Source organism: Gracilinanus agilis, chromosome 2 (genome assembly GCF_016433145.1).
Source record: "Gracilinanus agilis isolate LMUSP501 chromosome 2, AgileGrace, whole genome shotgun sequence".
NCBI lineage: Eukaryota > Metazoa > Chordata > Mammalia > Didelphimorphia > Didelphidae > Gracilinanus > Gracilinanus agilis.
In genome coordinates this window covers 551,663,063-551,687,419 of record NC_058131.1, presented here as the reverse complement: position 1 = coordinate 551,687,419, position 24,357 = coordinate 551,663,063, and the positions used below count along the sequence as shown (strand labels likewise).

Below are 24,357 nucleotides of genomic sequence, written 5' to 3'. Positions count from 1 at the left end.
TTCACCATCCCGTGCCTCAGTCTCCTTATTTGTAAAGTGAGATGGCTGGACTAGATGACCTCTAAGGTCTCCTTACAGCTCCAATGTATAGTGCTAAGTGGTGAGACCTCTGTCCTCCCATGAAGGGACCTGGTTCCTACCTGCGAGACTGCTCCCCTCCCTCCCCATTTATGGCTAGGATAAGTTCGCTGTCAGAGCTACGGTGCGCGCGACCCAGACAGTGCGGGGCGTCCAGCTCCAGCCAAGCCAAGCCAGCAGCAGACGACTCCCCTTCCCCACCCCCAACCCCTCGCGCTGCCCCGCCCCCGCTCTGTTTCCATAGAAACTTCTCGGGCTCCGGTCCCTACCCCCACCCCGTGGCCCGGGGTCCTCACCTAGGCAAGAGGGGTGACCGAGGCGACGCCGGCGGCGGCCTCTGTGGGGCCCTTGCTGCCCACGGGCTCTTGGTTGGGGTCTTTCCCAGAGCAGCGGCAGCAGCGCTGGAGAGGTCCTGACGTCCGATGGACCGCCGGGCTCGGGGCTGACCCAGGATGCGCCTGTTTCTAGCAGCCACTGGGGCTGCAGTTTTAAACTTGACTCAGTATTTCTCTCTCCCACCCTTGCCCTGTACCCCAACAGCGCTTTCCAGGTGGATTGCATCAAGACCGAGCCGGCCTGTCCCCGAACGCGGGGGTTCTTCCGGCAAGCTGCGTGGGCAGCCCAGGACACGTCGAGATTCCAGACTTCCGCCCACAGAGGGCGGGGACTTCACACACCGCGGCAGCCAGCTGGGGCTTCAGGAGCCCAGCTGAGCTTACAAGGCCTGCGTCCCTGGGTCCGGAAGGCTAGTGGCTTCGGGCTGAGGCCCTGTCATTGGGCTGACGGCACCGCTTCCCGGGTCAGCGAAGGACCAGCATGTAGTTTCTTTACACCCGGATTTGTGGGAAAGACTCTAAAAGCCCAGACTACGCCCCTCCAACCCTACTGACATTTCTGGAGTGCCTGTCAGGAGTTCTAGTCCCAGGCAGAGAAGATCAGGCAAAGGAGGCTGAGAAGTGAGAACCAAGAGAATTCGTTTTTCCATTTTGGTTTGACTGACGGGGAAACCGAACCCCAGAGACGTTAAGCACCTCGTAGCAGAGGTTGGATTTGAACCCAGATAGTTTTCTTCCAAGTCCGACAGTCACATAACCTGACCACCTTTGCTAAGTCTAAACCGAAATCCTACGTGCCCCACATATGATGCAGTGATTGCTGATAAAGGAGCAGAGAAGTGTGCTCAAATGCACTACAGTATATTATGGAAGAGAACAAAAGGGGTGGGAAGAACAGAATAGGAGAGATAAAGATCTCCAGTGTTTTGAAGAGGAGGGCCCTAGGAAGGGAAAGTGGAGGCAACTGCTGCCTGGAAAGCCTAAGCCAAATTCCTCCCCGTCCTGTCACTTTGACCAGAACTCTTCTCTTTCCAAGGTTCAGGGGGCCACTTCTTTCTGCCTTCTCATTGATTCCTAATCCCCAGGAAGAAAACATTATCTGTCCAACAGGGTCATTTAGGATGTTCCTGGCCAATGGTCGGGGTGAACTTCTCTTAGCCCAAGAACAATCTCATTCCAGAGAGAAAAGATTCAATATCACCACCACTGCCATGCCCAAATCAAATACCATGAAAATAGCTTGGGGCATTGAGTATCCTTTCCTTCCTGGAACTTAAGAAGGAAAAACTTCGCAGGAATTCACCGTATGTAGGTTAAAAAGAGAAGCTGGAGATAGTGAAGATGAGAGAAAGGAAAAACTGCTTCAACCTTGATGCACTCTAGTGCTGGCTCTCCTCTCTTAAAAGAACTTTATTTAGAAAGAGGAACCCAGTGGCACAACCACTCCCAGGTACTGTTTGCCCTTGGGAGAACTTGAGATTTTTCTGCAAAACTCAAACCACTCACAAAACAACCTCGCCCCCTACTCATGGAAATAAAGAGATGCCAAAGTGAAATGCTTTGGGCCAATGGTTTTTAATGGGGGGGGGGGGAAACCAGAACCTCAAATTCAACTTACCCATATACATGCATCCTTTTCCAGCCTAATCCTAGTAACTCTACCTGCAGACTTCAGCTCTCCATGTATGAAGGTTTCCTAAACAAATGACAGCTATTATAAAACCAGCCAAGGGTTGGAGACATATTACCCACAGAATCATCCAGACTTCCCTCCCGTAGTACATATGGTGAAAGCAAGATTGTCTTCTGAGATGAGTGAGACTTTTTCACTTAGTGAGATCTTAGATTTAACTGTGATTACTACCCTTCTTCTTGCCTAGGATTACTTCATTTTTAGAGACCTTGTTCCCAAGAAGAAAATTGGAGAGGTCCTAGTGGGTCTTTTTCATTGTAATAATCCCTGGGGAATGACCTATTTTCTGGATTTGGAAATATGACCAGCATAAGAATTTAGGGCTCTAGATCCATTAGGAACAGACTATTTTTTAGGAGATAATTAGAATGTTACCTCATGACTTATACTGTAATCTGTATGTGTAGTTTTCCAGCAGGAGTGAGGAGATAGAAGGGGTCTGCTGCTCTTGGAAAAAGAGAAAGTTAAGAGTATAAGGGACCCAAGACTGCATGTCATATAACCCCCTAATTTTATAGCTGAAGAACCTAAAACCCAGAGGGGGCAGTTAAAACAGTAGAGCTGGGACTTGAACTCCATTCTTCTGATTCCCAAGGCCACAACTTTCCAAGGTACCCCACAGAGCTACCTTGAAGGGAAGACTTTTTCTACAGTATAATTCTGCAATAGCTTTTATTCCCTCCCCAGCCCCTATAACAGTGATGGCAAACCTTTTAGAGACGAGTGCCCAAACTACAACCCTCATGCCACATGTAAGACCCCACTCCCCACCCCCTTACCCTAGACAGGGAAGGAGGAAGCACTCCCTTTGGGCTGCTGGGCAGAAGGGTGGGTGATGTGAGAATTGTTGCCATGCTTGTGTGGAGAGGGGAAAGGAGGAAGCCTACACTGGAAGAGTGTCATAGGTTCACCAACACGGCCCTATTAGATGACTGATAATGACTACCTGGATCACTACTTGTGGATTATCACAGACCTGACACACAGGAGTAAGGATCTATGGAGATAGTTCACCTGGAGTGGAGGAAGGCCCCTGCAAGTTCTCAAGCCATGCTCTATCCTTAAGCTTTGTGGCCAGTAAGTGGGCAGTGAACAGATTGTGATGTGTGCGGAACATGGGAACTGGGGGCATTCCGTAACCAGGAGGAGGAAGAAGGAACAACAACTACTGGAGACAAAAAGAGCAGTCCACCCCTCCTCCTTCCTATCCCCCTCCAGATTCCTAATAGAAAACATAGTCCTGTGGCCCCAGCTGGGGTGAATATACAGGCAAGCATTTGGGGGTCGGCCTCACTTCGGCGCCGCAGCCCCCAGCGGCCAAGGGCGTCAGCCTCCCTGGACGTCAAAGCCACCGCAGGCCAACGTGCCCCTCCGCCCGGCACTGCTACTACCAAAGGGCGAGGGGATGTCACTGAGGCTTCAAAAGCACCACCAACAACCCAAGTGGTCTACCGCTCTGTTTTGGAAGAGTATGGTTATGAAGTAGGCAAGGTGATTGGTAATGGCTCTTATGGCACGGTCTATGAGGCCTTCTACACTAAACAAAAAGTGACTGTTGCTGTCAAGATCATCTCCAAAAAGAAAGCCTCTGAGGACTATCTTAACAAGTTCCTGCCCCGTGAGATCCAGGTGGGGATGGGAAAGGGAGGCAAGTTTGGAGGGTCAGGCTATTGGGGCCTTTATCACATGGGACTAGATGACCTAGAATCCCCTCCCACCCAGGGCTGAACCACATCTATGATCCATTCATTCAACATATTCATAAGCCAATATAGATTTCCTGATTCTAAGACCAGCATTCTTTCCAAGGTATGATGCTTTCCTAAAAAGTCACCTTCTCCAGGAAGTCTTTCCAATTCTATCCAGCAATTACCTGGTGACTTATACCTCCTATAGGATATTGTTTCATACCACATTAATATACTTATTATCATACATGAAATAGTGTCCACTTTCTTGGAGCTTACTCAGTAGGGGACAAAACATAAATATGGAAGATTATAGTAATAGTTAACATTTATATAGTACCTACTATGTACAGGCACTGTGCTAAGTGCTTTACAGATATTATTTGGTACAACAATCCTGGTAGGTAGGTGTTCTTATTTCTCATTTTTACATTGGAGAAAACTGAAGCAAACAGGTTGAGTGACTTGCCCAGAGTCAGTGTCTGAGGCTACATTTGAACTTGGGCCTTCCTTGCCTAGACTAGGCTTAGCACTCTTATCTACTGTGAAACCTAGGTAGCTGTCCCTGTAATGCACCCTATTATACAATACATGCATTATTACATGACTGAGGAACATTGGATTTGGAACTGACCTGAGTTCCAATTTTGCTTCTGATGCTTATTAGCTGAGTGACCCTCTGCTGACTACTATATCTTTTTGGTTTTAAGTTTATTTGTAAAATGGGATGACCAGATCCATAGTATATCCCTCTAAGTGTTGTTATGTGAATCAAATAGGATGATTAGGTAAAGTGTTTTGTCAGCCTTAGAATGCATTCGTTACTTGATGTTAATGATTATATTAATAAGTTAGATTGTAAAAGATGGGTAAGAATTCCACAGGACAAGATGGAGGGGAAATTGAGAGGCTGGGGGTGGAGAAGAGCATTCTAGGGCCAGAGAACACTGGAAGGAAGAGGGCACATAACATTTGGCAAGAGATGACTAGTTTTTAACTGGAGCTCAGTGTGAAGGATAGAAATTCTAGGTAAGATAAAAGAGATGGGGTGGGGTCTGGTTTATCAAAGGAGTTGGACTTTTCCTCAGGAAGAAATAATCACTTGGGCTTTTTGAGCAAACTACTAAATCTATGAATATGGAATATTATTCTGACAGTAAAATGAAAGATAGGATGTGGGGAGGGAGAGAAGTAGATTCAGAAAGACCTGCTAGAGGCTATTTCAGGAGACTTATAGGATGATTATGTTCCTACTTGTGCTAGAATAATGGCAATAGTAATAGAGAAGAGAAAATGGATCCAACAGTGGTACTCACATGAAATCAAAATAATTTGGTAACTAATTAGAAGGTGGGTGAGAGAGGAGCATAAGATAACACCAAGGTTATGAAAATGTAAGGCAGAATGAAGGATAAAACCACAGGCAGAAACAGTGAGTCAGAAGAAGGAATGGGTAGAGGAAAAGGTAATAAGCTTAACTTTAGACATGTTGAGTCTAAAGACATGGGACATTCTGGTGGAGATGAGCTTGAAAAGCCCTTAGCAGAGAGACCATATTTGAAGCTTTGGGTGGAAATGAGTTTATCAAAGAATAAAAGAGACCAAGAAGAAAAGATTTGGTGATATAGAGGAGGTGACTTGGGACCCTCCGGAACGATTTCAATAGCAGGCTTGAAATGGAAGGAAGCCCGATTGCAAAGGGTCAAAGGAACATGAGGAAGAAGTATTTGGTACAAACACTACTCATCCCAGGTGATGTGTAACCCTTTCTCAGCTCCAATACACCCCCCCTTCTCCTATAGCCAAAGGAAAAGAGTCTAAAATACTGAAATAGACCAATTAGGTCACTTCTGCAAATCATGTGAGATGGCTGGGCTTCACTGCTTACTGGCTGTATTACCATGGGCAATCACCTCAGTCTTGAACCTTGTTTCTTCATCTGTAAAATGACAATACCTTCCCTCTCTCCCTGCTTAATAAGGTGGCTTTGAGATTCCGATAAAAACCAGATGGATTAAAGAGCTTTGTAAGCTGCAAAGCCTTATATAAATATAAGTAACTGCTCTTGTTAACAACTTCGCTAGAAAAGGGAAGGAAAGGGTTGAGAGTCAAGTCATGAGCCCTGTTCTGCCAGGTCTGATGAACTCCTTTTCTTGGGACCAGGTGATGAAAGTCTTGCGGCACAAGTATCTAATCAACTTCTACCAGGCCATTGAGACCACATCTCGTGTGTACATGATCCTAGAACTGGCTCAGGGGGGCGATGTTCTTGAGTGGATCCAACGCTACGGGGCCTGCTCTGAAGCTCTTGCCGGCAAGTGGTTCTCCCAGGTCACCCTGGGCATCGCTTACCTGCATAGCAAGGGCATCGTGCACCGGTGAGGGCACTGCCATCTGGAACTTTTTGATTCCCAGAGGGGGGTGGTCTCACTGCAGCTTTCCTAGCCTTCTTTCCATTGACCTCATCCCACACACATATCTCCTAGCCTATCTTCTTTCTTCCTATTCTCTCTGCAACTAGTCAGTCCTTCCCACTCCATTTAAGTGATCTGTTTAAGGCATCTAGCACCCATTGTATGCAATGTACTATGCAGAGCCACCCAGGCTCCAAGCCTCTGGTTGCTCTCTTAACCTTATACCTAGACCTGTTTTCCCCCTCTAGCATCCCACCTCTACTCATTTTTTTACCCAACTCCATTCCCCCACCTCTATCCTCTGACCCCTGACCCTCTAGCTCCCAGCCTAATACTAACCCCTCTCCCCAGCCCCGGCCTGACCCCCAGGCCTTCTGCTGCTGGTAGGGACCTAAAGTTGGAGAACCTGTTGCTGGATAAGCGGGAAAACGTGAAGATTTCTGACTTCGGCTTTTCTAAGATGGTGGCGACTGTTTCCCCGACCCTGAAGAACCCTTTACAGCACCTCATAGGCTGCTTTTCTCACCTCAGCCAGACCTATTGTGGTAGTTTCGCCTATGCTTGCCCAGAGATCTTGCTGGGTTTGCCCTACAACCCTTTCCTCTCTGACACCTGGAGCATGGGCGTCATTCTCTACACGCTGGTTGTTGCCCATCTACCCTTCGATGACACCAACCTAAAAAAGCTGCTTCGAGAGACCCAGAAGGAGGTCACCTTCCCACATAACCACCCCGTCGCTCCGGACTGCAAGGTGCTGGCCCCCCTGGGAGGGCTAGGGCCCTTGGGTTGACCCATAGAAGGTGGGATAGATATCCAAAACGAACCACAGCAGGGCCAAGGGAAGGCTCCATCCACTGTTACCTACTCCAGGGACCTCACTTATTCCCACTAGCCGTATCCCCACAGAATTCAGAAAGGCCAATGGAGATAATTAACCCTCTCATTCCAGATCAGCAATTAATTGAGTTTAAGAAAACTTAAGTTTCTGCTGCTTCAGGGCAGAAGTATGTTGTCAGTCCCTTGGAGGAGCCTGATGTCTCCATGCCCGCAATCCCTATCCAGGCATTAATTCTGGGCATTATTAATTCTGAGGGAATTCCAGTCTAATGCTTTCTCCAAGGTTGTAGTGTAGGCAGTCCTGCTCCTGTTTCAGGTCCAGGTGCTGCCATTTCCTGGGCAGCACAATTCAGGGCAAGCTCAGCCATGGCCTCTCTCTCCCCTGCCCCAGAACCTGATTCACTCGATACTGCGCCCGGCTGCCAGGCGGGCCACCATCCTGGACATCATCAAGGATCCCTGGGTGCTCAAGTTCCAGCCAGAGAGGCCCACCCACGAAATCCAGCTGCTAGAGGCTCTGTGCCTACCACAAACCAACACACAGGCTAAGGAGGCTGCAAGTTGAGTAGGACTGGGGAAGGAGGCAGGGAGAGGGGATTAGGGTAGGGTTGGGGGTGGGGAGAGGGGAGGCAGAACCTCTCCCTCTCTCTCTTTTTTTTTTAATATACAAAAAGTCTCATTCCCATTTAGTTGTATCAGCAGGGGAAAAGAAATTATTTCCTCAGGGAAAGCTTGGAAAGAGTCACTTCTAGACTGTTCTAGAGGTTGGCTTCCATCTGTAGTCTGCAAAGGTATTTTAAACTTAAATATTGGCCTGTGCTTTCTTTAAAGAAATGTGCATACAGGGTGGGAGGAGATGGGGAATAAGAAAAGTGTTTTGTTCTGCTTATCTCCTTCAAACTTTAAAAGATTCGGACATGATTACATTATGCCAGCATTTCTCATAGTGGCCCTCTCACAAACACTGTAGTAATAGGGTTCCAATCAGACATTTAACAAACCTTTGAGACTTGAGAGGGAGAAATGTCAACTTCTAGGTCTACCCTTTTTTATCATTAAGGTTAAAAAATGGAAGGAGTGTCTTAGGATCACAAAATGAGGTTTAGAGCTGGAAGTAACCTAGTCTGGCACCCTCATTTTAAAGATGAAGAAACAGTTCCATAAAGATTAAGGGACTTCATCAAAGGTCATAGAGAAAGCAAGTGACAGCCAGTATTTGAACACAGGTCTTCTGGATTCTATATCCAGGCCTCTGAGTGAAAAGGTAATTGTGCTGCAAAAATTCTGTGGCAAAATACTAGAAGGGTTTGATCAACTATGGCACTGTCCAAGTACATTTTACAAATCAATCAACTCACCTGATATACACAGTGAAGAGCTTAGGAGATTCTACAGGCCCATTCACCCCTTCTCCCTAAAGAAATAAACTGAAACAAGGACTTGAGGTAGGGACCCAAGGCCTGATAAGACATGGCAGACAAAGGGGGTCCAGCTGCCCAGTTTTATTGAGAGTAAGGGCCTTTGTAACAGCTTCAAATGAGAAAAATGGTCCAGGGATTTTTCTCCCTACTTCCACCTTCCCTGACTCCCCCAAAAAAACAAAACAACAAAAAAACAAAACACCTTGTGTGCCAGTCAAGGCATCAAGCCCCTCAGGATGGGTCACACTAATGTCCTCACCAAGGTCTCATGAGGTTTAAACCCTTCAGCTCAGTACATTGGCACTTGGGGGGGTAAAAAAGAAGGGATTTGAATGGAGTTTCAAGATCATCAAGGCACTCTTCCAGATACCCAGTCAACTAACTGCTTCATTTCCTTTTCCTCATCAGCCTTGGAAGCTAAGGGGGAAAGAAACAGAGAAAGGTTATGTTCCTTAGGATTCTCCAACCAGCCTTCCCAGTGATAACTTAAGGCACCACGAGCTAACCTTCCCCTGACACGGATCTTACATTGTTAGGCATTACTCTTGTCATAGGCAATGTAGTACTCTTCCTCTGACCAGGGAGAGTTTAATACCTGGGCTGGTGGGTAAATGAGTAGAGGGTACATTGGGCAACTTGACTGGTGCTGCTTCTTTATCCTCTTCCATATTCAGTAGCTCTTGGTTCAATTTCTCTTGCTCTAGTTCCTCTAGTTCCTCCAACAGCTCATCCTGGAAGTGGAAAGTTTAGTCAGGTGTTTATCAGGAAAACCTGTACTGCCAAGAATTCCCTGTAAAGACCCAAGGCTTCAAAGTCTACTCCCCATTAACCTCACATTCTCTGACCTTCTCCAATTTCCTCTACCATCCTTGCACTAATTCCATCCAGTTACCTCATCCACATCATCCCCAAAGCCCACAGGCCGAGAAATGGCATCCGAGATTTGCTGGGCTATGTCTTGCTGCTCTGTGATGTCAGACATCAGCTCATCCACCTTGTTGATGTCCCTAGGGGCAGAATTGTAGGTAAAGAATCAGGGCAGATCCTGACTTTCACCCAGTGGTGGAAAAAAACTATTCCCATTCCCACTTCAGCCTCATGTCTTGATTGGCCCAACCCAACACTTCCTGGCAGAGGGAACCAAGAGAAGTCTGCAGATAGGAACATGTTGCAAAGAAAGGATATGTAGGATCTTCCTCATTAGAAGGGTTTTTTTTTTTTTTAAAGAATCAGGTGCTCTGGTTTATACTTTTTCTCTGTGTCTAAACCAGGGGAAGAGAATGCTTTGAAGTAGGGGTTAACTTGTGGAAGCCCAGGAAGACTGATTCTACCAAAAAAAAAAAAAAAAAAAGGGCATGAGGATCTATAGCAGTCATTCTGTTCCTAGAATCTGTGCCCATATCCTCCCCTCCCCCCACTACCCACATGTCCTGGTGGGCCTTGCTCATGGCACGGGCAGCCAGCCCCATGGTTCGAAGTACTTCAGTATTGGTGGTGGCATTCTCAATGGCTTCACGCTGGTATTCCAGGGTAGAGAGAGTTCCATCTGTCTGTGCCAGCTGTTGCTCCAGCCTCTTCTTTCTGCGCAGTGCCTGCAGGGCAGCTGACCCAGTCCACAATCCACCCATCAATTCGAGAAGTCCCTAGACTCTTCCCCCTCCAATGGCTCTGTCCTTTCTACCTTGCCCCTATACCTCTCTTATTTTTGGTCCCATGCTTCTTGGCTGTCTGCAGTTCCTGCTGGATCTTTTGTTCTAGGAACTCCTGCTTCTTGATCAGTATCTTCTCCGTCTCCCGAAGTTTCTGAATTGCTTCTTCAGGGCTCGGGTCCTTCTCCTTCCCTGCTGGGGCCAATGGAGCAGGGGGCAGTGCTGAGTAGGGGAAGTTATTCCCAGTCACTTTTAGCACCAAAGGGCCTTAGAACATGTTTGGGTGGGTGTTGCGAGGGTCCTGGAAAGAACCTGTCCAGAAGTCCTGATCCAGTTAGGAGGTACAGTATGGCCTGTACTCCTGCCATTAAAATCCTGAACACGTCCCTACTTAAGAATTAGAGGACAAGGAGGGGGAAGGGAAGGTGTTTGCGGGAGAACCCTGGCTTGGGGATCCCGAGGCCGCTGGAGCAGGGGAAAGGGGACCCTATGCTCTCGAGCATCTGTCTCAGCCCCTAATAAAGGCAGGATTCCCCTGCTCCCTCGAGCGTAGGACCCCAGCGCTGGGACAGCCACCTCCATCTACGGGAAAGCAGGTTTCCACCGAGGCTCACCCCTGCCAAAGAGCCTCCCTAGGCTGCTCATTCCGATTCCCGGATCGCGGATGAGGAACCAAACCTGCACTTGGCTTCGGCTTCCCCAAGCCTCACTCACTTCCGCCTTTCAGGGCCAGGAAGGCCCCTCCCTGCCAGCCTCTGGCCAATCCCAGGCCAAGGCTCTGGGTCATCATCTTTGAACGCCACCAACCTCAGAACCTGGGAAAGTGTACCCAAACCAGGGTTTATCACATGACGAAAGTCACCTGATTACACACCCAAACATTTTAAAGGGCCCCGATGTTTCCCGGCCAGCCAGTGAATAGGGAGAACTGTTTATCCCAGGAGACAGAGCTGGACAAGCTTTGGAAGTCTTTGGTTTAGATCTGTAAGGGCTTTCACCTAGTTTGTCGCCAGCGTTTTACTGATGAAGAAACTGAGGTCCACTAATGCGGTGGGAAAAGCCCTGACCTAGTGATTGTGACTCTGCCCTTTTCTTTGGGGGATCCCACTCAAGGGTCTCAAACCTTCAGCTGTACTACTGAGGCTGCCTGCCAGAGTGGCCTTTCTGGACCTTTCCAGCTATAGATCTTGGACCGCTTGGATGACCAGAGACAGAAAACCGTTTGCTGAAGGATGAGAACCCAAGTGCCCTAAATCCAATCTTTTCCCCTTCCTCATCTAGGACGGGACTTACTGCCCCAGCAGGCCCAGGAGCCACCAGCCTGCACATATGCTGTTTCCCAAGTTGCCAGATCCTTTTTGTCCAGGGTGAGCTTTAGTGGCTTCTGTAGAGGCAGGCAGAGGAAGTACAGAAGTATGCCACAGGAAGTTTTATTTATTAGGGATGCTTGTGATGACATTCCAAGAAACAGAGCCTGGATGCAGTGCTGGGCAGTACTGCTGACCCATATATATGAGGACAAAGAGGACTTCACAGTATGGGAAGGGTCTTGCATTAGATCTCACAATATTTTTTTTTACAAATCACAAATGATTTGACAATGCATTCCTCTTGTTCTCTTCCTCCTGGGTCCGTGTCCAGGGCTCTCATCTGCATGGCTGAATTTTATCTTTATCTCAAGATTTTGCAAATGTTTCTAGGCCTTTAGTCAGAGTATGAAGACTCATTTCACTCTGGACATGAATACAGGTGACACCTAGAAGGGAGTAATATTTTATGAGATTAGTCTTACCTCTGCCATTTTTGGAACCCCTGCTGGCATGCAAATTAGCCACTCCCAAGCCTACTCTTACCCCATGTATTCTATATTTAAGGCCCCTTTCTCCCCAATACCACCATTCAGTACCCAGTTTGCTGACATCTATAATGTTACGTTTCTCATCATCAAAGAAGATCATTTCAGAGTAAGGGATTCCACTCTTCTGCTGCAATCTGAATAGAACATGACTGTGTGAGGACGGGGTTATTTCCTTCCCCTCCCACGATGCCTGCTAGACAGAGTCATATTTTAATTTTTCTTCTTATCCCTGAGTACCTCTCAAAGTGTGTGACTTTGCAGCCTGGATAGATTTCCTTGTGTGCAAAATATCGAGTGAGATCAAAAATCTCCAAGAGCTGATTGGCCCCTCGAATTTCACTGGTTCTAGGTTGAAGAGACACAAAATTATTATAGGATAGGATTAAGTTAGAAACATCCTGGAGTCTTGGAAAATATCAACAGATGAAATTAGGAATGTTAAAATGCAAAGCTGTACAAATTAACATCTACTTTTGAACTGTTAACTCTTAAAAAAAATTTTACAGTGTAGTTGCAACACTGGAGAGGGCTTCCCCTACAAAATGAAAACGTGATCAGACTAGAACCAAGCAGAATTCTGAAGGTGCCTTCACAGCTGCCAAAACAATCTAATTCATAGGTCTGACCACAGACAGTACTATTTAAAGGAGATAATAGAGATTTCTTAGCCTTTTATTTCTAGCCATAGGCTCTCCCTGACCTTTAGAGCCCTGCTCTTTTTCAATCCTATTTGCCCCTTTTTAGTACTTTATTTCTTCCATGCATGGTGTATCTGTCATTTATATCACTAGCTGTTTCTCAGTCTCAGTTTTTTTTTTAAAAACCCATCTGCCTTTAATAAAACTAAGAAGGACAAAGGTCAGACAGGAAGTGTCTGAGGCCAGATTTGATCTCAGGTTCTTCCAAATCCAGGTCAGACACTCTATCCACTGTGCTACCTAGTTGGTCCCCAGTCTCAGCTCAGTCTCCCACCTCAATGTTATTTGGCAGTTAAACAAAATACAAATGCCTTTGGAAAATTAAAGAGGTCAATGGATGGGTATGTGGTGGTATGTGAGCAGCTGCAACACATACGTGAAGAAGTTTGAAGATGAATTTAAGACATCATTAAAGAACTGTGTGGGGGCAGCTAAGTATCACAGTGGATAGAGCACCAGGTCTGGAGTTGGGTTCAAATCTGATCCCAGACACTTCCTATCTGTATGACTGGGCAAGTCACTTAACTCCAATGCCCTTACTGATATTCTGTCTTGGAACTGATATCCATTCTAAGACAAAAGGTAAAAATTAAAAAATTTGTATTTTATTTTCAAATCTGCATCTTCTCACTCTTCCCCTGCCCCCAACCCTGTTATATGAGAAAGCAAGAAAAATAAAACCAGTTATAAACATATTTAGTCAAACAAAATTTTCTGTGTTGGCCATGGTAAAAAAAAAAAAAAAAAGTCTTAATCTGTACTCTGAATCCATCACCCCTCTATCAGGAGTGGGTAAGCATGTTTCATCTCAAGTCTTTTGGAATTGTAGTTGGTCATTGTGTTGCTCTTTCTAAGTTTCCCAAGGTTGTCTGGATATATACTATAAATTATTGAGAAGGTATAGACATGGACTAGTAGAAATCTCTTCTGAGAACTCCCTTGGTGTCGACTCCCTTGTCTGGAATGCACTACTTTATCCTTTTCACATTTCAGATTCCTTCTCTGCCTTTAAGTCTCAGATCAGTTAGGTCTCCTCCATGGAGACCTCCTCCTTTCCTGGTATCTCCAGCTGAAAATGTTCTCTTCTTTCCCAATCATACTGAAAGACTGGCCCTCTCCTTAGGCCCCATCACACACTACTTTTATTAGACTTATCTCTCTACACATCTAAGCCTCCCACACTAAGCACAGAAGAATGTTTCTTGAGGGTAGGGTCTGTGTCATTTTTTAAATCTTTGTATTAGCCATCCTTTAGTACAGTGTATGTGCGCCATCAAAATTTGATGCATAGAACGGGCTGTCCTTACCGGGAGGCAGCAGCCATGGTCACCCCCAGGCCATGCAGATGTTCCAGCACATTGGGCACTTCTGGGTACAGTCTAACGATCTTCTCATTGCTGTCCCGCACACTCCCATCCCTAGACAGGACAGGGGAGACCACGGGAAAGGCCTCAGCTCTGGCCCATCCCCCGATCCGTCCCTGAGCCTGGGCCCCGTTCCCATTTCACCTCACCTGCTCTTATGAAATGGGGGTTCCACATGAGTGTCAACCCAGAAAGGCCAGAGAGTGTAATCTGCAAGGGAAAAGGGTGGGGCTTAGCAGGTTCCCGCCAGAGGGAGGAGCGGGTCTAAGGCTTGGGGGCGGGGTTTGTCAGCTCAAGCCGGGAAGGATTCCCGCGGAAGGGCTCAAGGGGTGGGGTCTAATGTGCTGGGAGGGGTCGAGGGAGGAGGAGGAAGCTTAGGGGGCGAGACTTAGCGGGGCTGGGTGGAGGTCTCCGGCTCCGGCTCTGGGATCAGGAACTAAGGAAGTCTGCATCTGCAGTCATTTGCACCTTCTCCCCCTAAGCAGTACATACCCAGGTCGAAAACTGCCAGCTGCGGGAGGTGGGCCATTGCGGGAGATTGCTGGGGTCCTGCAGGCGTAGCACGGGGCTGGCCACCTCTCTAGCAAGTCGCCATATCCGGCCACAGAGAGAAGCCAGCTAGAGCGCCGGCTCCTTGGTCTGCACCGAGGCCAGTGGCGCCCACCAGAGGTGGAGCTGAGGAACGGCCGAAGACGCTATGGGAACAGCTCCCAGACCTAGGACCTAGAATGTCCATGCAACATTCCTGCTGGCTGTTGATAGGTATTTTTTCACCTTACTAGAAGTAGCACCTCCTCCCAATCAGTCCTAGGATCATGGGTGTGTAGCTGGAAGATCTGGTCTAATCTTCATTTTACAGATGAAACAGGCCCAGGACAATAAGTCTTGCCATACAGGCACAGTTGTAATTGGAATAGCTGGGGCTGGAACACAGGCTCTTAATTGCAAGTTATTCCCTCCCTTCTTTGAAAGATAAAATGCTCACTTTACCCTTCTGTTCGCCATTACTCCTGGCCATAACCCCCATCCCCTTCTCCTCCAGCACCAGTAACCCTCTGGCCGCACCCTCTTTCATATTAACTGAGGCAAAACCTCTACTCAAAACAAAACAAAACTATCTCAAGAAATAGTGCAGAACCCTCAGTAAAACACTCAGAAAACAGTGGTCATGAAAATTATAGCCTGTTGCATGAACCCATTTTCCAGGTCCAACAATATTAGAAATTTAGTTCCTCTAGTTTCCACCACCAATTACGGCCATATTTAATCCAAGTCTCTGGATCCTAATGGTCCCATCCTTTCGTCTCTATGTCTAATAATGCCCCTTCAGACCAACGGTGTTCTGCTCCACCTCAGTCAATTACATTTGAACACAGCTGACAAAAGATTCCAGAAGGCTGGGAAATGTCTTTATTAACAACCAGGACACAGCCACGAGGGAAGGGGCAGGCGAGACCACAAACTAAAAACCAACAGCTAGCCAAGGGCCCTGCAGACCCAGAGGGCTGGACTCTGGGGTCCTCACAGACCTCCCAGCAACAGACAGAAACAATGAGGTATCTGTCCTGGGGAGGATGTGGTGGTTCTGTTGTCCCAGGAAGTGGAAGGGTACATGGCGCATCATTATGAGTGATGGGGTGAGGGGATGAAGTAGAAGGAGGTCCATCACCGCCCAAGGCCACCTCCCCCACGAAGAGCCAACACCAAATGGAGAACTGAGCCCCCTTGGATCTTATAATCAGCAGCTGTTTTCTCGTCGTTCCTGGAAAAAAGAGGAGGAAATAAAAATCTGGCTGACAATTCTATCCTACTAAGAATTATCCTTTAGGAAACCTGCCTCATGAAAAAACAAATTAAACCCCTCTCCCCTTCATTTTCTGATCCCACTGATCCCTTATCTGTAGGACTAACATGACCTTTACTCTCACTCACATCTGTTTGCCACTGTAGATGAGTCGTTGCTGCTGTGGAGGAATTCCTTCTTTCTCTTCCACCCGCTCTTTGATCCGTTCCACCTGCAAGGAGATGAAATGGAAAAGGATTGGGCCAGGGAAATGAGAGTGCATGTAGAGAGCACATGGAAATGGGGAGAGGGACATGAAAAGATCATAGTAACTGTGTGGAAGGGAATATATTACCTTGTCTGTGGGTTCAATGTCGATCTCAATTTCCTTCCCTGTCAGCGTCTGAAACAGGCAAGGGCTTTGTTAATTCCCAGAATCCAGCCCACCTATGTATAACTCTCTTCTTATTATCCAAGGATCAACTACCATTATTAGTCAGATGCACCTTGTCAATCAACTTGGACTGGAAAACCAAACCTCTTGGTTCCTCTTAAATTTTTATGTCAATAGTCATTAAGTGTTTTGATACCTGGTCTACTTTGAACAGATATCTATTCTAGTCATCTCCTACTTGTCATTAAAAAATTTTTTTTTAATTCAAAGATGTTTTATTTACCCAATTACATGTAATAATTTCCCACATATGTTTTCTGAAGTTATATGATCCAAATTATCTCCCTCCCTCTTTCCTTTCCCCACTCCCAGAGATGGTAAACAATTTGATCTGGGTTATATCATACAAAACATTTCCATGTTCATTTTTGTAAGAGAAAAATAATATAAAATCAAAACCCCCAAATAAAAATGCAAATAAACTAAAGTTAAAATAATATGCTTTGGTCTGCATTCCAACTCCAGCAGTTCTTTCTCTGGAGGTGGATAGCATTCTTTGTCCTAAGTCCTTCAGAAGTAACTGTTCCAGAACACTGTATATTACTGATATTGTGTATAATGTTCTCCTAGTTCTGCTTATTTCACTCTGCATCAATTCATGTAGATCTTTCCAGCTTTTTCTGAAATTATCCTGGTTATCTTTCCTTATAGCACAAAATTATTCCATTGCTAACATTGTTTGTTCAGCCATTCCCCAACTGATAGACACCTCCATAATTTCCAATTCTTTGCCACCATAAAAAGAGCTGCTATAAATATTTTTGAATAAGTAGGTCCTTTCCTCCTTTTTATGACCTCTCTGATATACAGATCTACATATTACAGGATTAAAGGATATGCTACTTGTCATTTTTTGAAAGAATAAAATTTCTTCCCCCAAATCAAAAAGAACACTGGTTCTGCTTTTGATGAAATACCAATGAGAGGTGTTCTAAGAAAAGTAATGCCAGAAACAAAGAAATGCTGCTCTATAAGATCCTGGTGTACAGATAATCATAAGGATCTGTACAGACTGCTGGGGATCATCTTTGACTAGATAGACTTCAAGAACCATTAATTTAATCATTCTCTTCTTCAAAATCCCTCTCTGACTTCCATCAATTTCATTAAATTTTAAAATCCAGACTCTGAATGTTAGGGCTCTCAGCTAACTCCATCATATACAAGTGTCCCTCATCCAACACAAGCCCAGACCTGTACCTTCATTTCTAAATGAAAATTTTAAAAATGGTTATAATTTATATATCATTTTTACAAAACAGTTTACAAATATTATTTAATTTTATCTTCATAACTTTGTGAAGTAAGTGCTATTATTATCCTCATTTTATATACAAGGAAATGGAGGCAGTCAGAAGTTAAATAACCTGCCCAAGGTCACACAGCTCTTAATGTCTCCACCGGATCCGAATTCATGTCTTCCTGAATTGTTCTATCCACTGTGTCACCTTTGTACAACTGTAAAGATTCAAGACCTAGGCTGTCTGCACATAAGTCAGATCCCCAACTTAGACTCTACTCTTTCAGAGGTTTTTTCCCCAGGCTAGCCAAATATTAAGTATCAATCCAAACTGCTTGTTAACCAGCATCCCCCCTTGCTCTTTTACACAGAGGAGAAAGTGAGTTTGTGAGTGTGAGTGTTTATACATTTCATTCTATCCTCATTCATCACTGCTACATACATCTCTGGATCATAGCTTTATCATCTTTATTCTTGACTGCAGCCCTCAACTTGCTTTCCAATGATCTTCCTTTATTTCTCAATGTGGCCAACCCATTCCTTTTAAAAGAATATATTCCCAAAGTAGGCAAAAGATAACTGGATAAATGTTACAGTGCCACACACTTATTGATGCTGCTAAACACTATTTTAAAACTTATTTTATACTTTATTTACTCTACATTTGTGGGTCTAGTCTCCTCAAGCATTGAAAGGAAAAAGAATAACATTCAAACTATGTTTAGTTTATTCATATCTAACCAAGCTACAGCACTCAATATGCTCTCACTCACACAAAAGCCAGGAAGAAAATGGATATGTAGTCCTCAGAGTCACATCATACAATGTGAAATAAATAATTAGAGAAAATGAAGACTCTCTTAATCAGGGGGAAGTCATAGGATCATAAATCTAGAAGTGGATGGGCCCTTAGGCTCCATCTAACACAATCTTGAAGGCAAAGAATTTAATGTTTGCCTTTATAAACTCATCCCATGCCTAGTATATAGAATGTCCTTAATAACTGACATACAGATGAGGAAAATGACACTCGGGGAAGGGACTTGTCCAAACTTGTCACACAGGAGTTAAGTATTGAATAGACTTATAAGGGCAACTATTGTGTTGTCTCTTTTACTTGAAAGCCCAGCAGGAAATCCTTGACCATTTTTGCCCCAGTTTCTTGTAAGAATATAGCTCTCCAGCCTTCCCTTTTCTCCATACCCAGGTCCTATTGGTCTCAAGAGTATACAGAGGAGTATAAGTTGCAGGGAGCCCTTTCTTCCAATCTTCCTATAAATACACAAATTGTTCTCTTCCTTTCCTCTTTCTGGATGCTGATCCCTATCTTCACCCTCATGGAGAAACCCAGAGTTTCTATTCTACTCTAGCCTCAAATTTAGCCAACTGTAAGGGAGTCACTATTTGAATGAGCAGAGATTAGCAACTGTAATCCTTCCAGTAATGGGGAGGACTTCTGGGAACTTCTCATATCCCCTATTTCTAAGTGACTCCAGACATTTGGGCATTACCATCTAACCTGCATATGTGCACTAAAGACTTATGGCTTTATCATCTGCTTGATTTCATCTTGTAGTCCACTGGGCCTTTCCATCGGCTCTGCAGATTCTCCTGCACATTGTCTCCCCATTCAGAATGTATGCTCCTGTGAAGAGCAGGAACTGATTCATTTTTCTGTCAGTATCCCCAGAACTTACTTACTTACTCACTTATTTATTTTATCTTTGTTTTAATCTTTATTTATTTTTTTAGGTCCTTACCTTCTGTCTTGGAGTCAATACTGTGCATTGGCTCCAAGGCAGAAGAGTGGTAAGGCTAGGCAATGGGGGTCAAGTGACTTGCCCAGGGTCACACAGCTGGGAAGTGTCCGAGGTCAGGTTTGAACTGAGGACCTCCTGTCTCTAGGCCTGGCTCTCAATCCACTGAGCTACCCAGCTGCCCCACTCCCGTCCCCAGAACTTATTTATTAAGCATATATTAAGTTAGTCCCAAAACTAGAAGTCAATGCTTTGTTCATTTATTCCTCTGGAAACCTTTTCTCATCTGTAGTCAAACAAATAGCATAGGCTGCTACTCCCCTACTAGAGTTAGTGAAAGCCCTTTAGTGTCTGTATAATGTGACACCTTAGTGAAGTGGCCATGTTCTGCCTCCCACCCTAGGGCCTAGGTACTACCAGGTCCATGGTCCCAGAGCCTTTGCTCATGGACAAGGGAATTCTGCAGAAGCTGGCAAACTCAGCTGCCATTTTCTTGGAAGCTACTGTGCTTCCCTCTTGCCTTGGACAAGGTACTCACTCTATTTTCCACACAGGGGCCCCTCCCTCTTGGACTGGTGAGTTCACCCATCTTTCTGGATGCTCCCAGGCCCCTCCAACCCCTTTCAGCTAACTTCTTTCCCCTGACACCCAGCTTTCAGACTTCTACTGTGGAAGAGTAATCAAGTAAACATGTTGAACCTTTTAACTAGCCATCTCTGTGATTTCCCCGACCATTCTTCCTCTAGATATGTTATCTTCTCCAATTAAAGAAGTCAGAGAATTGTATTGCTTTTTGTATCTCTAGCACAGTCTTATGTTGGCACATAGTAAATGCCTTTTAATTTATTCAGCATTCAATTTCTGCCTGGAGGTGAATGCAATTCCATTCTGCCAGTTATCTGCTGAATTACTGCTTAGCCCAAGACATAGTCACTAGGGAGATGAGGTATAGAAACATGAAACTATCAGGCACAAAATTAAGAGGGAAGAAATTAAAAAAGTATGCAAAGTGCTAAACTGAATAAAATCAAATATAATAACTAATAGTTTTTGAAGTGCAAAGAATTATATATATGTTGTCTAATTTGCTCTTTACAACGACCATGTGAGCTAAGTGCTATTCTTATCCTCATTTTACAGAGGAGGAAAGAGAAGCACATGAAGTTAAAAACATGTTTTGCCTAGGGTAATACAACTTGCAAGGGTCTAATGCAAGATTCACATTTGAGTTTTCCAGACTCCAATACAGAAGTTCAAACAATAAATACAATGGATGGTGAAGGCAGAGAGAGGCAATTGTGGGTTGGAGTTAGTGGAGAATTCTTTATGAGATATACTATATAAGTGACCCAAGTTGATTTCCACTGAGTGCTCTTTACCTTCTCAAAATCTTCTAGAAAACTTTACCAAGTCTTTCTTTTCCCTCATTCATTCCCTGTCATCCTTATTTATTGACATATTATATCCCTCTAACAGAATGTAAGTTCATTGAGGGTAGGGGCTGTTTTATTTTTGTCTCTATAGTCTTAGTATCTAGCATGGTGTTTTATTTTAACATACTGGATGTTTAACAAATACTTATTGAATTAAATTGATAGGACTTTGATAAGCAAAAAGGGAGAAAGGCCAGGAGAAGGGTAAAAAGTACAAGCAGAGATACAAGGCTGGGGGGAAAGCATAGTGGGTGAAAAAAGTCAATGGCATGGCAAAGGAGGAGAAGGAGGATGCATGATGAATTGGGCAGGTAAGGAGGAATCATAACTGATACTGGCTTGAAACCTAGGTTTAAATGTCACTTTTTTTTTAAACCCTTACCTTCTGTCTTAGAATCAATGCTGTGTATTGGTTCCAAGGCAGAAGAGTGTTAAGGGCTAGGCAATGGGGGTTAAGTGACTTGCCCAGGGTCACACAGCTAGGAAGAGTGTCTGTAGATAGATTTGAACCCAGGCCCTCCTCATCTCTAAGCCTGGCTCTCAGTCCACTGAGCTACCCAGCTGCCCCCTAAATGTGACTTTTCTAAGGTGAAGGACAATGAGGAGTCATTTGCAGACACTTGGAAACATCTTTATTTTTTCCAATTATTTACTTTTTGACTTATTCTAGCTGCACTGATTTTTTACTTTACTATATTTTAGAAAGATTAATTTGACTATGGGTAGGAATAGAAAGAAAAAAGAAATAAGCTTGAAAGTCACTACAGTAGTCTAGATGTAAGAAGGTGAAAGTTTGGATTAGAATGTGGGAGTAAGAATGGAAGAAGATAGGGGATAAATGGAATGAGTTCAAAGGAAGACTCGACACGGCTTGGTAATAATATATTAGATATACAGGATGAAGGCAAGAAATAACTTCAAATATCTGTGCTTGGAAGAATCATACTATTAATTAGATGAAGGGAATTTTGAAAAGAAACTGACCTAAGAAGATGAATTTAATTTTTGGCATAAATTGTAGAGATAAAAGGATTACTAAGTTGGGGGCAGCTGGGTAGCTCAGTGGATTGAGAGCCGGGCCTAGAGACAGGAGGTCCTAGGTTCAAATCCGGCCTCAGACACTTCCTAGCTGTGTGACCCTGGGCAAGTCACTTGACCCCCATTGCCCACCCTTACCACTCTTCCACCAATGAGCCAATACACAGACGTTTAAGGGTTAAAAAAAAAAAAAAAGAAAAGAAAAAAAAAAAAGGATTACTAAGTGGAAATGTCCATCAAGCAGATGGATATATGGGACTCCTGAATGAAATCCAGATATATTAATTCAAAGAAGAAAGTATTAAAATATCCATCCCAAGGTTATAGTTTAGCCAGGAGGGAAGCTGTGGTGTTGATGGTGGGGAGAGGAAATAAATAGATGGACTAGTAGATGGAAGAAGAGTGGCATCCATTATATCTTAGCAAATGGTCCTTTACAGTCCTTCTTACAATACAGTATTTCCATTAAAAAATGACCTACAAACTAGCTAAAGCCATTAATCAATGGTTTCCCTTTTCTTCCCTTTCCCCAAGTTTCTATCCCTTAGTTTTATCCAAACTTAAGGCATTAATCATTAGCTCTGGAGAAGAAGAAAATGAAGGTTACAAGGAAGAGCAGGAAAGAAAAATCCAGAGATAGCTGTGAGTAATTTGGTAGATCACTTTTCTATGATAAAAAGTTTTCTAGGAAAGATGATCTATTAGTAATAAGGAGAAGAAAAAGGAAGTAACCTTATATATGCACTAAGGAATAGGGGCAATTTTAGAGGAAAGCTGATGCTAGTCCCAAATCCTGGGCACTAAGAAATAACCTTTCAACCCAAGGAAATGAAGCTAATAATGGGAGAACCTGGTCACTGTCCCACCCAGAAAGTCAAGTGCTCTAGAAAAATACTCCCAGTTTTGTTTCTTGGAGAGGTGTCTTTGGAAGGCACTAATGACAGTCAATACGACTTTCTTTTTTGTTAAAAAAAACAACAACAAAAACAACCCTTTTCTTATACCATTTTAGAAGCAATACTGTGTATTAGTTCCAAGGGAGAAAAGCAGTAAGGGCTAGTCAATGGGGGTTAAGTGACTTACCCTGGGACACAGACACACACACACACACACCCCTTCTGCCAGTATGACTTTCAAAAATTCAGTGCCTGAAGATACAGGTTCAAATCCCACCTCTCTCACTTTACTACTTTGTGTGACCTTGCACATTCTCTGGACCTCAGTTACCTCATGCATAAGAAGAAGGGAATAAATTAGATAATGTATGGTCACTTCCAACACCAAATATTATGACAAATGAGCCAGGGACAATTGCTCTGGAGCCAGTCCTGAGCGTGCATTACTGAGAGAAAGGTTTGGAAGAAAGGAAAAAAGGCAAAACGGGACGAGTCTGTTTGCTGGTCAAAAGACAAGGTTAAAGAAGCAGGGTGGCAGATCAAACACCAAATTTGGTGTCTGAAGGCCTGAACTCAAACCCTGCTTCTGATGCTCGGGACATGTATGACTGATTGGATGAATTAATCTCTCTGAGGCTCCGTGTACTGACTCTGTTAAAGGGAGTCGAGGCAAATGGACTCAAGTCCCAGCTCTAAATTTATGACCCTAAATTTCAGATTTGCTCCTGAGAGTTAGGGGAAGCTCTCCAGACACCTAGATAGACAAGCGCACACACCCAGGCGGGGAGCAATAACAGCGGAAAGGAGGAGGCTGAAGTTTGGAGGCGCGGCCCTGCAGTCGCTAGCCTGGCGCGGAGCCTAGGGTCAGGCCTCTCGAAGCCCCCAAGCCGGGCTCTGCCCCAGTTTCCCATCACCGCTCGCGCCCAGCCCAGGGGTTGTCAGTGCCCAAAGCCCTGGGGGGAAACCTTGCTCTTTGTTGCTCGGTCTCTCTGGGTCAGAGCAGTCAAATCCTGTCCCACTGCTTCCTGGCATGGTTTAGAGGGTCCCACCTTCACTTTGATCAGCATCTTGCTCCCGTATCCAAGCCTCTTGTGGATGTACCGCTGCTGCTGCTGCTGCTACCGCCGCTGCCTCCGTTCTCCAACACTCCGCCTGCAAAAAACTTCCGCTTCCGGGTCAGCGTTCGGACTCCTGGCCTCCGGAGTTCTCGGATCTGATTCCCTAGCAAAAATTATTCAGAATTCCTCCGCTCTTTTCGTCTCAGCGACTTGGTGAACAAAAAGGGCGACGGACTAGCTATGTTGGCCCCGTGTCCTTTGAGGATCTTGAAGTCTTCACAGCCTGGATTCTTCCGGTAAACGAACGAGGGACTACATCTCCCATCATGCCCCGCGGCAGCCCTGCCTGGCCCGCTTCGCCTCTGGGGGTTGTAGTTTTTCCCACTCTAGTTCTAACGTCTACCCCATTTGGTGGACTCTGTCTCCCAGAAGTCCACGCGAGACTTCCCTTAAGGTCTCAGGTCCAAAGGTAGTTGTCTTCGCCGGCTAGTCTTCTGCAGATACTGAAAGGGAATGCGCGTGGCCTGTTGCTAAGCAAGTGGAACTTGGGTCAACGGTCAAGGTGGGTCGCCGCATCCGGAAGTAGGTACCACTATTCCGGAAGTTGACCCCTTCCCCTTTCGAGTTTCTCACCTTTAAATTTTCCTGTCTGAGGGTTGTAGG

General features: G+C 45.0%; 4 protein-coding genes across 5 annotated transcripts; 1 reads left to right on the top strand and 3 right to left on the bottom strand.

Moving 5' to 3' along the window:
* Positions 1–119: 119 nt before the first annotated feature.
* Positions 120–7,742, top strand: TSSK4 (testis specific serine kinase 4). Its single transcript, XM_044660060.1, has 6 exons — positions 120–487; positions 619–877; positions 3,325–3,735; positions 5,958–6,172; positions 6,560–6,959; positions 7,437–7,742. Exons 1-6 carry the CDS (start codon positions 120–122, stop codon positions 7,608–7,610), a joined length of 1,827 nt encoding a protein of 608 aa, XP_044515995.1. The 3' UTR covers positions 7,611–7,742.
* Positions 7,743–8,485: 743 nt separating this feature from the next.
* CHMP4A (charged multivesicular body protein 4A) lies at positions 8,486–11,490 on the bottom strand. 2 transcript variants are annotated; one of them, XM_044665212.1, is made up of 7 exons: positions 11,409–11,490; positions 10,730–10,930; positions 10,161–10,310; positions 9,892–10,069; positions 9,359–9,473; positions 9,062–9,197; positions 8,486–8,883 (listed from the first exon to the last, which is right to left on the bottom strand). In XM_044665212.1, exons 2-7 carry the CDS (start codon positions 10,758–10,760, stop codon positions 8,816–8,818), a joined length of 678 nt encoding a protein of 225 aa, XP_044521147.1. In that variant the 5' UTR covers positions 10,761–10,930; positions 11,409–11,490; the 3' UTR covers positions 8,486–8,815. The 2 variants fall into 2 exon arrangements, with proteins under 2 accessions (XP_044521147.1, XP_044521145.1); XM_044665210.1 differs by having other exon boundaries at positions 10,161–10,307.
* A 31-nt stretch (positions 11,491–11,521) lies between these two features.
* On the bottom strand, positions 11,522–14,629 carry LOC123237968 (magnesium-dependent phosphatase 1-like). The gene is made up of 6 exons (XM_044665213.1): positions 14,528–14,629; positions 14,185–14,245; positions 13,979–14,089; positions 12,211–12,318; positions 12,022–12,107; positions 11,522–11,871 (listed from the first exon to the last, which is right to left on the bottom strand). Exons 1-6 carry the CDS (start codon positions 14,562–14,564, stop codon positions 11,792–11,794), a joined length of 483 nt encoding a protein of 160 aa, XP_044521148.1. The 5' UTR covers positions 14,565–14,629; the 3' UTR covers positions 11,522–11,791.
* A 793-nt stretch (positions 14,630–15,422) lies between these two features.
* Positions 15,423–23,816, bottom strand: NEDD8 (NEDD8 ubiquitin like modifier). Its single transcript, XM_044665214.1, has 4 exons — positions 23,686–23,816; positions 16,174–16,221; positions 15,968–16,050; positions 15,423–15,797 (listed from the first exon to the last, which is right to left on the bottom strand). The coding sequence occupies exons 1-4, from the start codon at positions 23,701–23,703 to the stop codon at positions 15,701–15,703; spliced, it is 246 nt and encodes an 81-aa protein (XP_044521149.1). The 5' UTR covers positions 23,704–23,816; the 3' UTR covers positions 15,423–15,700.
* Positions 23,817–24,357: the final 541 nt, after the last annotated feature.

Coding starts and splice junctions, on each gene's coding strand:
- CHMP4A (XM_044665212.1), bottom strand. CDS start 10,760: ATGAGCAGCCTAGGGAGGCTCTTTGGCAGGG. Junction 10,311..10,729: donor AGGGAGGCTCTTTGGCAGGG/GTGAGCCTCGGT, acceptor CATTGGCCCCAG/CAGGGAAGGAGAAGGACCCG. Junction 8,884..9,061: donor TCATTTACCCACCAGCCCAG/GTATTAAACTCT, acceptor TTTCCCCCTTAG/CTTCCAAGGCTGATGAGGAA.
- NEDD8 (XM_044665214.1), bottom strand. Junction 16,051..16,173: donor ACATTGAACCCACAGACAAG/GTAATATATTCC, acceptor ATCTCCTTGCAG/GTGGAACGGATCAAAGAGCG. Junction 15,798..15,967: donor ATCTACAGTGGCAAACAGAT/GTGAGTGAGAGT, acceptor TCTTTTTTCCAG/GAACGACGAGAAAACAGCTG.
- TSSK4 (XM_044660060.1), top strand. CDS start 120: ATGAAGGGACCTGGTTCCTACCTGCGAGACTGCTCCCCTCCCTCCCCA. Junction 878..3,324: donor CTGACGGCACCGCTTCCCGG/GTCAGCGAAGGA, acceptor ATCCCCCTCCAG/ATTCCTAATAGAAAACATAG. Junction 6,173..6,559: donor AGCAAGGGCATCGTGCACCG/GTGAGGGCACTG, acceptor CCCTCTCCCCAG/CCCCGGCCTGACCCCCAGGC.
- LOC123237968 (XM_044665213.1), bottom strand. CDS start 14,564: ATGGCCCACCTCCCGCAGCTGGCAGTTTTCGACCTGG. Junction 14,090..14,184: donor CCCCCATTTCATAAGAGCAG/GTGAGGTGAAAT, acceptor TGTCCTGTCTAG/GGATGGGAGTGTGCGGGACA. Junction 12,108..12,210: donor AAAGTCACACACTTTGAGAG/GTACTCAGGGAT, acceptor TGTTCTATTCAG/ATTGCAGCAGAAGAGTGGAA.